A 15,664-nucleotide genomic window follows, 5' to 3' on the forward strand; every position below is an offset into this window, starting at 1 on the left:
TCTCGTTGGTAGAGGAGAGGTTGCTGCCAACTCGCGAGTCGGAGAACTTGGCGGGAAGAAAAAGCAGCGCGGCAGCCTTTATCATCGTAGATCAGTGAGCGGTTTTATTATGTCTCCCCTCTCGCTGTGAGAGGGCGACACCTCCCTCTCCCTTTATCTGGGGAGAGGGGGAAGAGAGTCTGTGGTGTGTCCAATTGTTGGGTGAACAATCAGCTTTTGTTGTACTGCAGACCGCGGTCTTTCTTGGGGGGTGGGGGGGACTTTGTAATCACTTGCTCGGTGGGCGGAGGGTGCCAACGCTTTTCTTTACCTGAAGTACGTGGGAGAGGGGAGAGTCGTTGCCTGTGCGCCGGAGGGGGGAGTAGGTGGGGATTTGGGGTTCTAAGTTACTAAGGGATTGAACACGCTAGAGGCAGGAAACATGTTCCCAATGTTGGGGGAGTCCAGAACCAGAGGCCACAGTTTGAGAATAAGGGGTCGGCCATTTAGAATGGAGTTGAGGAAAAACTTTTTCACACAGAGGGTTGTGGTTCTGTGGAATGCTCTGCCCCAGAAGGCAGTGGAGGCCAATTCTCTGGATTCTTTCAAAAAAGAGTTAGATAGAGCTCTTAAAGATAGTGGAGTGAAGGGATACGGGGAGAAGGCAGGAAAAGGGTTCTGATTGTGGATGATCAGCCATGATCACAATGAATGGCGGGGCTGGCTCGAAGGGTTGAATGGCCTACTCCTGCAACTATTATCTATTGTCTATTCATTCTTTGGGGCACCCTTCTGTTTTTTTGTGGAGGTCTGTGAAGAACAAGAATCTCAGGAGGTATATTGCGTACATTTCTCTGATATTAAATGGGATTATTGAAACACCACCCCCCCCCCAGCCCCCGTCTTTGGGTGACCCTACCAGGAGCCAAGTGCCAGATGATCAAACTCGCGTGATCTCAGGAACTCACAAGCTGACTCATTAAAAACTCACCGCGACAAGGCGACGATCCCTGGAGAGGGCTCTGAAACTAATCTGTAACCTCTCTCCAAGGCGAGCACAGCCGCTGGGAGAGTAGACAGCGGAGCTGGTGCACTCCAACTGGGGGCAGGGTGGCGCAGCACTGGGGCTAGAGTTGGTGCTGCCCCCGCCCCCACCACCCCAACGTTCGTTGGCCAGAACAATGGACTCGAAATCGGAACTGTGTATATATTTTGGTTGATTATATACGTGCATGCTATTTTGTATCAGCAAGAACTAGGCCTCAAGCCGCGGCACTGCCTGTTCAGAGCTGTTGGGAGAGGCGTCAGAACCGGTGCGCTCCACCAGGGGGCGGTGTGGTGCGGCGTCCAGGCTGGAGTCAGTGCTGCCCCCTGGTGTTCTCTCTGCAGAAGACCAGCTCTTCTGTTGGATGGCTTGAATTTATTGCGTGGCTGCATCTCCCTGTATTACGCATACTTTGTGCCATGTGTGACTGTTGGTACCGTGTTTTGCACCTTGACCCCAGAGTAACGTTGTCTCGTTTGGCAGTGTTCACGAGTACTCGCGCATGGTTGAATGACAATTAAACTTGAATTGAAGTACGGGGCAGAATGCACGGAGCCACTGTTACTGCGCTAACAAAGTCTGAACACTGTACGAGTACTGACCTCATACAAGTGGGAAGCCACGATGCAGCGGCCGGTGCTGTTTATCCCGTCCAGGACCACCACCTGCAAGAGCAAACACCCCTGTAGTCAGATCTGGTGCCTCAGTATATACTCAGTGGCTACTTCCTTAGATACATTGTAAACGCAAGGCTTATTGAGAAAGTAGGGAGGCATGGGATCCAAGGGGACATTGCTTTGTGGATCTAGAACTGGCTTGCCCACAGAAGGCAAAGAGTGGCTGTAGACGGGTCATATTCTGCATGGAGGTCAGATACCAGTGGTGTGCCTCAGGGATCTGTTCTGGGACCCCTACTCTTTGTGATTTTTATAAATGACCTGGATGAGGAAGTGGAGGGATTGGTTAATAAATTTACTGATGACAGATAGGTTGGAGGTGTTATGGATAGTGTGGAGGGCTGTCAGAGGTTACAGCAGGACATTGATAGGATGCAAAACTGGGCTGAGAAGTGGCAGATGGAGTTCAACCCAAATAAGTGTGAAGTGGTTCATTTTGGTAGGTCAAATATGATGGCAGAATATACTATTAATAGTAAGACTCTTGGCAGTGTTGAGGATCAGAGGGACCTTGGGGTCTGAGTCCACAGGACACTCAAAGTTGCTGCACAGGTTGACTCTGTGGTTAAGAAGGCATACGGTGCATTGGTCTTCATCAATCGTGGAATTGAGTTTAGGAGCAGAGAGGTAATGTTGCAGCTGTATAGGACCGTGGTCAGACCCCACTTGGAGTACTGTGCTCAGTTCTGGTCACCCCAGTACAGGAAGGATGTGGAAACCATAGAAAGGGTGCAGAGGAGATTTACAAGGATGTTGTCTGGATTGGGGAGCATGCCTTATGAGAATAGGTTGAGTGAACTTGGCCTTTTCTCCTTGGAGCGACGGAGGAGGAGAGGTGACCTGATAGAGGTGTACAAGATGATGAGAGGCATTGATCGTGTGGATAGTCAGAGGCTTTTTCCCAGGGCTGAAATGGCTAACACGAGGGGCCTTAGCTTTAAGGTGCTTGGAAGTAGGTACAGAGGAGATATCAGGGGTCAGTTTTCTTTTTAAAACTCAGAGAGTGCTGAGTGCGTGGAATGGGCTGCCGGCGACGGTGGTGGAGGTGGAAACGATAGGGTCTTTTAAGAGACTCCTGGACAGATACATGGAGCTCAGAAAAATAAAGGGCTATGGGTAGCCCTCGGTAATTTCGAAGGTAGGAACATGTTCGGCATAGCTTTGTGGGCCGAAGGGCCTGTGTTGTGTTGTAGGTTTTCTATATTCTATATCTAATCAGCTAATCACGCAGCAGCGACGGGGGAGGAAGTTTGTATTCATTTTGCTGAGGTACAGCGCAGAACAAGCATTTCCGGCCTTTCAGTTGTGCGGCCAGCAACCCCCGATTTAATCCTAGCCTAATTTACAATGACCAATTAACCTACCTATCGGGACGTCTTTGGAAAGCGGGAGGAAACCGGAGCACCCTGAGGAAACCAACGTGATCACTGGGAGGACCTACAAACTCCTTACAGGCAGTGGCAGGAATTGAACCCAGGTCACCGGCACTGTAAACCGTTGTGCTAACCATCACTCCACCGTGCCACCCCTGAATGTTTTCAGCCAGCGGGTGGTGAATCTGTGGAATGCGTTGCCACAAATGTCGAAGCCATTGGGTACATTCAAGTCGGAGGTTGACACACGTTCGATTACTACAGGCATCAAAGGTTGTGGTGGGGTGGGGGAGGCAGGAGAGTGGGGTCGAGAGAGAAAATAAATCAGCCGCGATGGAATGGCAGAGCAGACTCGACGGGCTGATTGGCCTAATTCTGGTCCAATATTCTTCACAGCCACGTTCAGAAGCAGTCTTTTTCCAGCGACCATCAGGCCCTTGGTGAGACCTACACAATTCTAACCGTCATGGAACACTACCGACAGACTGGTCCCTGACTACGCCCGTCTTTTCTTTACGTTAAGGTCCTGCTTTTGCACGCTCCTTTCTCCACTGTATGGTACAGTTTATATTCCGTGTGCTGTCTGTCCCCAAGTCCCTGTCATCGAGGGGTCTGCAGCGGCAAGGGCGAGCAGCTCCAAGGCCAACATCTCTGAGGGTCTACCCTGGGCCCGACACATCAATGCAGTTACAAAGAAGGCCCAGCGGGGGCTATATTTTATTAGGCGCTTGAGGAAAGATGGTTTGTCACCAAAGACACTCGCAAAGTTCTACAGATGGACCGTGGAGAGCATTCTGACTGGCTGCGTTACCGTCTCGTGCGGGGGCTCCCCTGCACAGGATTGGAAGAAGCTGCAGAGGGTGTTAGACGCACCAGCTCTGTCGGGGCACAACTCCCTCCACCCATGAGGGCATCCTGAGGTGAAGGCAGCCTCAGTCATTGAGGGCCCTCTTCTCACCGCTACCATCATGGGGGAGGCACAGGAGCCTGAAGACCCACAGTCAATGTTTCAGAAGCAGCTCCTTCCCCTCACATCAGATTTCTGAACACTACCTCAATAATATGCTGTCTTTTTGCACTTTTTCCTTAGCTTTTATATAACTTCTTCTAACTTGTTTGTACAGTTGCCACAAAACAAAAAATTTCATTACGCATGTCAGTGATAAAAAAAACCTGATTCAGACGCTACACATATAACCTCTCTATCATTGTGTGCACATGACAATAGACTTAGACTCTATCCCCAGTTTAACCTATAGAGAGGTTTCCCTGCTGCCATGCACACTGGGTAAAATACCTTCCATTCCATCCAACCTCCTGCCACCTGGCCACAATTATGGATTAAATGGGGAAAAAAAAGGATACACAGTGTGAAAGTATGTCAGTGGTCTCAGAACGTTTTTTACATTTTTAATTAAGGAAACAATTTTTTGATTTTCCAATCCAATAATAAATTTTTTGATTTTCCAATTAAATTGAATTGAAACGATTTCTTACATCCTTCATGTACGTGAGTAAAAATCTTTACGTTACGTCTCCATCTGAATGCGCAACGTGCAAATTATAGTGATTTGTAATAAACATCATGTACGGTGAGATTTCCTGTAGCTCGGGTCTCGCAAAAGGTCACACTTAGCGCCCAGCGGTGAATGAGCCTTGATCAAACGCGATCCAGCTCAAACAGGCACGGACTGAACGCAGTCTGACAGCGTCGCGCTGCTCCGCATACCTGCCCTGGGAAGAGAGAGTATTCCTTTAGCTCCGACAGATCCACCGGAACTTGCATTCCCGTCGAATGCTCCAGATCTCCCTGCAACATCACCGACTTTGCGTTAAGCTTTCCATTGCTGTCACAGGCGATCTGTCCCAGAAACTTTACTGCCTCCTGCAATACATGTACACAGGGTAATTATTTTAAAAAGCAATGGATAAAACAGGAGCCAATTTATTAGGCAGGATTTGAATTGAAACGCTGACTACGCCTTTCACCCTCTCCCCCCACCAACCCCTACTACTGAGATCTTCCAGCAGCAATTTTATTCTTAGTTTTTACACCCAAGAGGCCACTTTATTAGGTGCAGGAGTGGAACCTGGTAGTGGTCCTCTGCTGTAGCCCACCCACTTCAGGGTTCGATGTGTATTCAAAGATGCTCTCCTGTACACCACTGTTGCAACATGTGGTTATTGGAGTTACTCGCACAAAATGCCGGAGGAACTCAGCAGGCCAGGCAGCATCTGTGGAAAAGGGTGCAGTCGATGTTTTGGGCCGAGACCCTCCAGCAGGACTATTTGAGTTACTGTGGCCAGGAAGCTTGAAGCAGTCTGGCCATTCTCCTCTGATCTCTCTCATTAACAAGGCATTTTTGCCCACAGAACTGTCACTCACTGGATATGTTCTGGTTTCTTGCACCAGTCTCTGTAAACTCTAGAGACTGCTATGCAGGAAAAGCCCAGGAGATCAGCAGATTCTGAGACACTCAAACCATCTGGCACCAACCATCGTTCCACTGTCAAAGTCACTTAGATCACATTTCTTCCCTCACTCTGATGTTTGGTCTGAACAACAAATGAACCTCTTGACCATGTCAGCATGCTTTATGCATTGAGTTGCTGCCACGTGATCAGCTGATTAGATGTTTGCATTAACGAGCAGGAGTACAAGTGTACCTAATAAGGTGGCCACTGAGTGTACATGGCAAATAAAGATGATCCTTAATGGAGGTAATACTCTTTCCCCCCCACCACCCCCATTAATGCTGCCTGGCCTACTGAGTTCCTCCAGCAGTGAGTGAGTATGTGTGTGTGTGTGTGTGTGAGAGTGAGAGAGTGAGAGAGTGAGAGAGTGTGTGTGTGTGTGTGTGTGTGTGTGTGAGAGTGAGAGAGTGAGTGAGAGAGAGAGTGTGTGTGTGTGTGTGAGTGAGAGAGTGAGAGAGTGAGAGAGTGAGAGTGTGTGTGTGTGTGTGTGTGTGTGTGTGTTGGCAGCATAAACTCACTTCTCACTGGATGCAATACCGGACATTACCAGCAGGTGGCAGAAAAACACAACTTCTCAATGGAGGTAATACTGGATATTACCAGCAGGTGGCATAAAGACATTTAACATCCAGATCATAACCACCTTGACCAATTACAATCTCAGGAACTTCCAACTTCTTTAACACCAATTATATAACCACAAGCCCGATTCCAAGTGGCAGAACTGAAGCGAGGCAGTGGCGCCTGGACCCAAGAGTAAGGAACAAGCAGATGTTTGACCACTTTTAAGCGCCAGGCCAGACTGGAATGGTTGGCTGCAGGCCAAAATGAGGCCTGCGAGCCACTCAAAGAGGCAGGGCCCAGGTCTGAGCACGAGGAGAGCCTCACTGTTTGGCCGATTTAAGTGCCAGGTCAAATTCAAGAGGTCTGGAGAAGAGGGGCAGGCCAGTGCACTGAACTGCTTCCGTGACCTGCTGCTAATGGATCCCTGGATCGGCTGTGACTGGCTTCGTGGCTGTGGACACACTTGTGTGACCTTCAGTTCTGAATGTCGTTCGCTTACTTTTATTGCATGATCTGTTCTTTTCCTCTGCACATTGGGTGTTTGATGGTTTTCTCTCCTCCCCCCCCCCAATGAAATCTACCCTTTGTTTCTGGCTGCCTATAAGGAGACGAATCTCAATATTGTATATTGTATACATACTTTGATAATAAATGTACTTTGGACTTTGATATAGGAGCAGGGTTAAGCCAATTGGCTCATTGAATCTACTCTGACATTCAATTATGGGTGATTTTTTTTTAAACTCCCATTCTCCCACCTTCTCCCCAGAACCCTTAACCCCCCTTACCAATCAAAAAACTACTAATCTTTGTTAAAAGAATAAACAGCCAAAGGCCCTCCACAGCCCTGTGCGCCAGTGAATTCCTCACGTCACCCCCTGGCTAACGAAACTCCTCCTCATATCAGTGACGTCCTCTTCATTGTGAGGCTGTGCCCTCCAGCAAAGACTCTCCTACTGATCGAAACATCCTGTCCACGTCCACTCTAAAACTCCTATAGATGTACTGTGGAGAGCATTCCGACAGGTTGCATCACTGTCTGGTATGGAGGGGCTACTGCACAGGATTGAAAGAAGCTGCATGGGGTTGAAAATCTAGTCAGCTCCATCTTGGGCACGAGCCTACAAAGTACCCAGGACATCTTCAGGGAGCGGTGTCTCAGAAAGGCAGCGTCCATTATTAAGGACCTCCAGCACCCAGGGCATGCCCTTTTCTCACTGTTACCATCAGGGAGGAGGTACAGGAGCCTGAAGGCACACACTCAGCGATTCAGGAACAGCTTCTTCCCTTCTGCCATCCGATTCCTACTTTGAACCCTTGAACACTAGTAAAGGCATCCATTAGTCTTGCGAGACTATGGATCGGCGCCTGTAAAGTCTTCACTCTCCAGGGTGCAGGCCTGGGCAAGGTTGTATGGAAGACTGGCAGTTGCCCATGCTGCAAGTCTCCCCTCTCCACGACACCAATCTTGTCCAAGGGAAGGGCATTAGGACCCATACAGCTTGGCACCGGTGTCGTCGCAGAGCAATGTGTGGTTAAGTGCCTTGCTCAAGGACACAACACGTTGCCTCGGCTGCGGCTCGAACTCACGACCTTCAGGTCACTAGTCCAATGCCTTAACCACTTGGCCACCGGCCCACATTACACTACCTCACTCTTTTTAATATACAGTATTTCTGTTTTTGCACAAGTTGAATCTATTCAATATATGTATACTGTAATTGATTTATTTATTATTATTTTATTTTTTCTATATTATGTATTGCATTAAACTGCTGCTAAGTTAACAAATGTCACGTCACCTACTGGTGATAATAAACCTGATTCTGATTCTATCCAGATTTTTCAGTATTTTCAATGAGTCCCCCCACCCCCCAGCCCTCGTCCTTCTGAACTCCAGTACATACAGGCCCAGAGAGATCCCAGGCGCCTCACACATTAACCCTTTCACTCCTGGGATCGTTCTCGTGAGCCTCTCTGGACCCTCTTCGGGGTCCGCACATCCTTCCTAGGACGCTTGGCCCAGAAACGCTCCAAGAGATGTTAACAGCAGAAAGCTTCGTCTCACTGAGCGGCAGATTAGTGCAGCGTCAGCCACCGCGGGTTTCCTCTGGGCTCCAAAGTGCGCGGGTTACGGTTGTGGAGCTGAGGACATGCTGATCCCGGCGACACTTTCGGGCAGATCCTCAGGCCGCGACGGTCAGTGGCGCAAAGCAAGGCATTTCGCCGCACGGGCGCCAGATGAAGCTGATTTTTATACGGAGGAGGCAGAGTTTCCACAACACGGGTCCAGCCAGCAGTGGTGGAATGCGGGAGACGCAGAATTACAGGTTTGGAGAGCGAGGCAGGCTACTGGACTGAACGAAATTACAGGGACGGCCAGCGTGAGAAGTTAGAATGAGAATTTTGCAATCGATTAATTCTGAGATGGATCCCGTGAGACAGGGAGAGTGAAGACATCAACAAGTAGGGTTTCCTGGTGGACAACAATTTTAATTCCAATCCCCATTCCCATTCTGACATGTCGGTGGTCCCTGGCCTCCTCTCAGTCCGGGTAGCCTCCAACCTGACGGCATGAACATCGATTTCTCCAACATTCGGTAATTTGAGAACCCTTCTCATTTTCCATTCTGGCTCCCCTTCACCCTCCTTCTCTCCTCCCCTCACCTGCCTATCACATCCCCCCGGTTTCTCTCTTCCTTCCCCTTCTCCCCTGGTCCACTCTCCCCTACAATCAGATTCCTTCTTCTTCAGCCCTTTACCAATCACCTCCCAGCTTACTTCATTGCCCCTCACCTGGTCTCACCTATCACATTCCCCTCACCTCCTCCTTTTCGTCCTACTTGTCAGAGACGCTGCTTGACCTGCTGAGTTCCTCCAGCATTTTGTGTCTGGATCACTCAACACAAATTTGGAAGTTAGAATGAACGTTTTAAAACCGAAGTGTTGTGAGGAGAAACAGACCCTGACATTTTGGATAAACCAGGACTAGGGGGAGTGAGTTGAGTAGGCCAAGACTTCATTGAGAATGAGGGCCGATCGTACAAAATGATGAGGACCATTGAACAGGTGAACGCCTTCAGTCTTTCCCCAAGGATCATCATCATTATGTGCCGCATCTAATGACATCATCATTACGCGCCATGTGACATGGCGCGGATGACCATGGCTGGGTCCGTCACCCCTCCCCAAACCCTGGAACTCCTTCTCTGCCACCTGTCCCGCACCCCTCCCGCGGCGCCCCACCCTCACCATTCCCAACGTCGTACATACATACACGCACAGGTGCGTCTGTACATAAGGTGACTGACGGGAAGTGATAAAGTAGTGGTGGTGGGGGGGGGTGGAGGGGTGGGTTAGAGGTGTTGATCAGCCTCACTGCTTGGGGAAAGGAACTGTTTTTGAGTCTGCTGGTCCTGGTCCGGTGAACGCCAGGCAGCCTCCTCCTCTTGTGAGGTTTTGGTGGCCAGAATGCAGGTTAAAAGAAAATGGTGTTCAAATGGTTCAACTTGATCAGAAAATATGTACAGAATACAACCTGGAATTCTTACTCTTCACAGACATCCATGAAACAAGAAATCCCAAAGAATAAACGATAGAAACATCAGAACCCCCAAAGTCCCCCCTTCCCTCCTCCCACACCAGCAAAAGTACCGACACCCCTCTCACCATGCAAGTGTAGGGTTCTCAGTAATATTAACTGTAATGTTAACTGTTAATAATAAAATGGCTTCTCTGAAGTGTTATGGCTTCTCTGTAAAGTTAACTGATGAGGTAATGTTCGTTGCAGCTCAAATGTTTGGGTTATAATTGTAGATAACGGGGAATTACCCAATGGAAGTTATGTTATGCTATCTGTATGTGTGGGAGCCTGCGTGAGCGTGGGGGAAGTTCGGCGAGGAGACAGGAAGAGCAAGGACGTGCTGGAGGCGCTCTGGTAGACCGCCGCAGTCGGTCCCAGTCCGACAGTTGCGGAGTTCAGAAGAAATCGAATGGTGGACCGAGGATATTGCGTGAGCTCCAACGTTGTGCACGAACTGCCTAATTATTATTCTTGGCGCCTTTTAATTTTATATTTTGTTCCTCCGCTAACCCCATAGTCCTTAAGATTTATAAAGTGTAATTCTTTAATCGTACATTGTGTACTGTCCGATATTTTGCATGGTGGGTTTGTTCGGGGGCCATTACACAGCATTCGCACAAATTTGCTTACCCAGTTTGGCGGGGCCAATGGTTGCTCCCCCAGACGACTGAGAGTTGAGCTTACACAAGTAATAGCAAAAGCCCCCCCCAAAGAGACCTCGATCGAAAACTACAGCCCATCCCTACTCTTCAGCATCTCACCTGTGCGAGCGCAGCAACTGGCCTGAAGTCCTCGATGTTGTGATGATCTGACAAAGAGTGAGCCAAATCCTCAATTCTGTTGTTTAAAACTGAAATGGTAAACGAAGAGGGGTCAGGTCAGGAATTCCTACTTTCCCCCAACGTTCTCATGCTTCAAGTCTTGTGAACAAAAAGTTTCACCCACCCAGAAAGGCAATATCAAATACCAAGGATTAAGTACACATAATGGCCACTTAAATAGGTACCTCCTCTACCTAAAAAAGTGGCCCCTGTGTGTATGCTCTATGTTTTTCTACTGCTATAGCCAATCCACTACAAGACATGACGCAAGATGCTCTTCCGCACACCGCTGTTGTAACGTGTGGCTATTTGAGTTACTGTCGCCTTCCCGTCAGCTCGAACCAGTCCGGTCAATCTCCTCTCTCATTAACACGGCGTTTTCACCCACAGAACTGCCGCTCACTTGGGTGTTTTTTTGTTTCTCGCACCATTCTCTGTAAACTCTAGACCAGAGGTTCCCAACTTTTCCTTTTATGACATGGACCAACACCAATAAGCAAGGGTTCCCAGGCTGGGAACTCCTACCCTAGCCTGTTGTGCATGAAAATCCCAGGAGATGAGCAGTTTCTGAGATACTCAAACCACCCCATCTGTCACCAACGATCATTCCAAGGCCACTTAGATCACATTTCTTTCGCATTCTGATGTTTGGTCTGAACAACTGAACCTCTTGATCATGTCTGCATGCTTTTATGCCTTGAACTGCCACAGGATTGGCCGACTAGATACTTGCATTAACGAGCAGATGTATAATAAGTGTATGAGGCAATTATCAAGTATATTACAGATTAAATATATAGTAAAATAGGAGGGAAAGTTAGATTGCTTTAGAACAGACTAAAAGGTCGTTTGCCAAAGGGACTGTACTGTGCTGCAATTTTCCCAGTTTTAAAACAGCAAGGCTGTGATGCTGAGGCTTTATAAGGCACTGGAGAGGCCTCACCTTGGGTATTGTGAACAGTTTTGGGCCCCTCATCTTAGAAAAGATGTGCTGGCATTGGACAGGGTCTAGAGGAAGTTTACAAGGATGATTCCAGGAATGAAAGGGTTATCATACGAGGAACGTTTGATGACTCTGGGTCTGTACTCACTGGAATTCAGAAGGATGAGGGGGATCTCATTGAAACCTTTTGAATGTTGAAAGGCCTACAGAATAGATATGGAAAGGATGTTTCCCATGGTGGGAGAGTCTAGGACAAGGGGGCACAGCCTCAGGATAGAAGGGCGCCCTTTCAAAACAGAGATGTGGAGAAATTTCTTTAGCCAAAGGGTGGTGAACTTGTAGAATTTGTTGCCACATGCAGCTGTGGAGGTGAGGTTGTTGGGTGTACTTAAGGCAGAGATTGACAGGTTCTTGATTGGACACGGCATCAAAGGTGACGGGGAGAGGCCGGAAACTGGGGTTCAGAAGGAAACCGAAAAAGGATCAGCCATGATTGAATGGTGGAGCAGACCCGATGGGCCAGATGTCCTGAATTCTGCTCCTAGGTCTTATGGTCTCATAATACAAAGGGTATCACTTTAGAATAGAGATGAGGAAGAATTTCTTTAGCCAGAGGGTGGCAAATCTGTGGAGTTCATGGGCACAAGCGTCTGCAGAGGCCGCTATTTAAAGTGGAGGTTGATAGCTTCTAATTAGTCAGGGCGTCAAAGGTGACGGGGAGAAGGAAAATAAATCAGCCATGACGGAATGGCGGCGCTCCAACGCTTTACGGCCTTTCGGCTCCAAAGGCATGAGGGCGAACTGGCCCTCCTCCTAGTCTGAGGCCAAGTCCTCCATTCTTCAGGGTGGTCTTTGCGCTGGGCGGCGCGATGCATCCAAGGCCAACTCCCCCTTTTCCAGTGCCTCGCCTCTCGCCCTGATGCCGACAACGGCCCATCACGCTGACCCCAGGGCCTTTGTTCCCACTACGGGCTCATCCTTTCCAACAACGCCAACTAACCGAGGACGTCCTGCATTGGGTCAATCAGTGCGCATAGGGCGGAGATGGTCATTTTTCTGGTGGTTTAACTTTACCTTCGGGTGTCGGGGTGGTGAGGCGTCTCTACCAAAGGAGGGGGTCAGGCACTCCTTCCCTCAGCTGGCCACTTCCAAAACAAATTGTCTATTGTAATAATACCTCGTTAAACCCTACACTACCGTGGTGACCAATTTTTCTGTTTTCTAAACTTCTAGACTTCCTTTTCTTTGTTCGTTCTTGGCTCTGGGAACATTTGAGAGAACAGCTGTAACCAACGAGTTTTTTTTGCGCGTTCCCGACTTCCGGAGAGCCTCTGGATCAACGGTCCCAGAGCCAGCGAAGGTCACGAAACCAGAACGCAGCCCCGGAGCAGCCATTACCTTCTCGGATGTCGTAGAGCTTCTGGAACATGTGCTTGAACCTCGCCGTGATCGAGTCCTCGGGCGCAGTGAGGAGCCGCACGCTGGCGCCCCTGCCCCCCGCACCGCGCCACGCGGCCCCGCGGACCGCACCGAAGGAGGAGACCACCTCGCCGCGGTTAGTTCTGGAGCCGTACTTCTGCGACGGGGTGACACTGCGGGGAGAAAGAGAGCGCATAAGGCTTCGAACACTGGACCGAGCACAGGCTCATTGAACGGGGCAGCCAATGCACAGCACGGGGGTGGTCAGCGCAACACCAGCAACCCGGGTTCAATCCCCACCTCTGCCTGTAACAAGTTTGCACGGTCTTCCCCCCAACCGACCACGTGGGTTTCCTCTGGGTACTCCAGTTTCCTCCCACACTCCAAGGGTGTCTGGGTTAGGATTAGCGAGCTGTGTGGGCACGCTACGTTGGCACCAGGAGCATGGCAGATGTCTCACAGTCCGTGTCCCGGGCCGAGACCCTTCCTCGCGACCGGAAAGGAAAGGGGGGCAGGAGCCAGAATGAGAAGGTGGGCAGGGGACCAGGTGAGTGGGTGAGTGAGGGAGGAGGATGATGTACGAAGCGGGGGGAGTGATAGGTGGAGGAGGAGGAATCTCTTAGGAGGGGAGAGCGAACCTGTGGGAGAAAGGGAAGGGGGGGCACCTGGGGGAGGTGATGGGCTGAGGAGAGGAGAAGGGGAAAGAGGGGAACCGGAATGGGGAATGGAAAATGAGATAAAGGGGTGCTCCCGTTTCCTCCCACATTCCAAAGTAGTACGGGTTACGAGGTTAGTTGGGTGTAATCGGGTAGTGCAGGCTCGTTGGGCCCAAGGGCTCGTGACCGTCACCGAATAAAAAATTAAAAATTAAAAGCTAACAAGTTTTATGACGAAACGTGGCAAGGTGGCGGACTGGAACAATTAGCAAACGAAACGCAACACCAAGACGCACAAGAGATACGGGCCCCCCCCCCCATAATCCTGGCGAGAAAGAGGTTTTCGGGAGACCAGGCGCTGCCGACACTGGGGCACGGCGTAAAGTACGGCAGAGAAACTCAGCGGCTCAAGCAGCACCTGCACAGGCAACGGGATATTTTGTATTTTCGGGTCCCAACCCCGCACCGAGACCCAAAACGCCAACCGTCTTCTCCCTCCGCGGATGCAAACTCAACCCGCATAGATTCTCCATCGGCTTGATTCTTTTTGCCTTGGGTGTTAAGGAAGGTACTTAAGTCGTGACAGGATGGTGACGATCAGGAAGGAATTTCGGGATCGACGGGCACTTTATGGAGATACGGCCCTCCGGCCCAGCAAACCCCGAATTTAATCCCTGCCTAATCATGGGACAATTTACAATGACCAATTAACCAAGCAACCGTTACATCTTTGGACTGTGGGAGGAAAGCGGAGCTGCCGGATGGAGGAAACACACGCGGTCACGGGGCGAGAGTGCAAACTGCTCACGGCCAGTGGCGGGAGTCGAACCCGGGTCACGGGTCACGCCGTGATGGCGTCCCGCTAACCGCCAGGCCGCCATTTTGCTCCACTGTCCGGCAGGGAACTAACAAGGTCAATGTAGCTTTGGGGTCGTGGGGGAACGGCACCCGGAGAGATTTTTTGGTCTGCGCTGCAGAGAGCTGGGTAGTAAACACAAAAGGTAGAACATTTGGGGGGAGCAGCACAGTACAGGCCCTTCAGCCCACAATGTTGTGCTGGCCCTTTAACCTACTCCAAGACCAATCTAACCCTTCCCTCCTGCATAACCCTCCTTTCTTATCATCTAAGTTATTTCAAATGCCCCGAATGTATTTGCCTGTACCACACACCCACCACTGTGTTAAAAACCTACCTCTGACACCCCCCCACATACTTTCCTCCAATCCCATTAAAACTATCCCCCCCTCGTATTAGCCATTTCCACCTTGTGGGAAAAAAATCTCTGGCCACGCACCCGATCCATGCTTCGGGTCGACGCCTTCCGACTGGACGGCTCGGACGCGTTGATTTCCTGCCAGACAACGCTGCCGTTTCAAGATCCTCATTACTGTCAAGCTCCTCTGTGCGCTCAGCTCTTCGACCAGCTGCCTCACAGCAGCTCAGACGACGGAGACGTTAACTGTCCACCTCCCTCCACGGATGCTGCCTGACCTGCTGGGTTCCTCCGGGTGGTGCGCATCTGTCGCTGGAGTCGAGAACGTTTTGATTCTCCTCTCACTGAGCCACAGAACACTAAAGCACAGAAACAGGCCCTTCGGCCCATCTAGTCCATGCCAAACTATTAATCTGCCGAGTCCCATTGACCTGCACCCGGACTATAGACCTCCACACCCCTCCCCATCCAGGCACTTATCCAAACTTCGAAGCTCAAAGCAGGATTTTGTTATCAGAGTACATAGACGTACATTTTCCTGCCGGCACACTCGTACTCAGCCATTTCTCCTAAACGTTGCAATCGTCCCTGCATCGACCATTTCCTCTGGCAGCTCATTCCACACACTCACCACCCTCCGAACAAAGCCGTTTCCCCCCCTTAAGTTCCCTTCGAACATTTCACCCTTCACCCTTAACCCATGACCTCTATTTCTAGTCTCACGCAACCTCAGTGGGAAAAACCTGCTTGCCTTTACCCTGTCTATACCCCTCATAGTTTTGTATTCCTCTATCAAATCTCACCTCAATCCTCCACACTCGAGGGGATAAAGTCCTCACCTATTCGACCTTTCCCTGTAACTCAGGTCCTCAAGTCCCGGCAACATCCTCGAAAGTATACTCGGCACGTTTTCAA

At 50.0% G+C, this 15,664-nt stretch overlaps 1 protein-coding gene across 7 annotated transcripts in view; it reads right to left on the minus strand.

Annotated features, from left to right (window-relative positions):
* pola2 (polymerase (DNA directed), alpha 2) overlaps positions 1-15,664 on the minus strand; it is a 249,450-nt gene that overhangs the window by 52,227 nt on the left and 181,559 nt on the right. For all 7 annotated transcript variants that reach the window (XM_063036321.1, XM_063036322.1, XM_063036319.1 and 4 more), the window contains 4 exons: positions 12,859-13,052; positions 10,458-10,546; positions 4,804-4,959; positions 1,627-1,689 (listed from right to left, as the gene is read on the minus strand). In XM_063036321.1, coding sequence (XP_062892391.1) covers positions 1,627-1,689; positions 4,804-4,959; positions 10,458-10,546; positions 12,859-13,052 — 502 coding nt within the window. The remainder of the gene's footprint in view (positions 1-1,626; positions 1,690-4,803; positions 4,960-10,457; positions 10,547-12,858; positions 13,053-15,664) is intronic.

Source organism: Mobula hypostoma, chromosome 30 (assembly GCF_963921235.1).
Source record: "Mobula hypostoma chromosome 30, sMobHyp1.1, whole genome shotgun sequence".
Lineage (NCBI taxonomy): Eukaryota > Metazoa > Chordata > Chondrichthyes > Myliobatiformes > Myliobatidae > Mobula > Mobula hypostoma.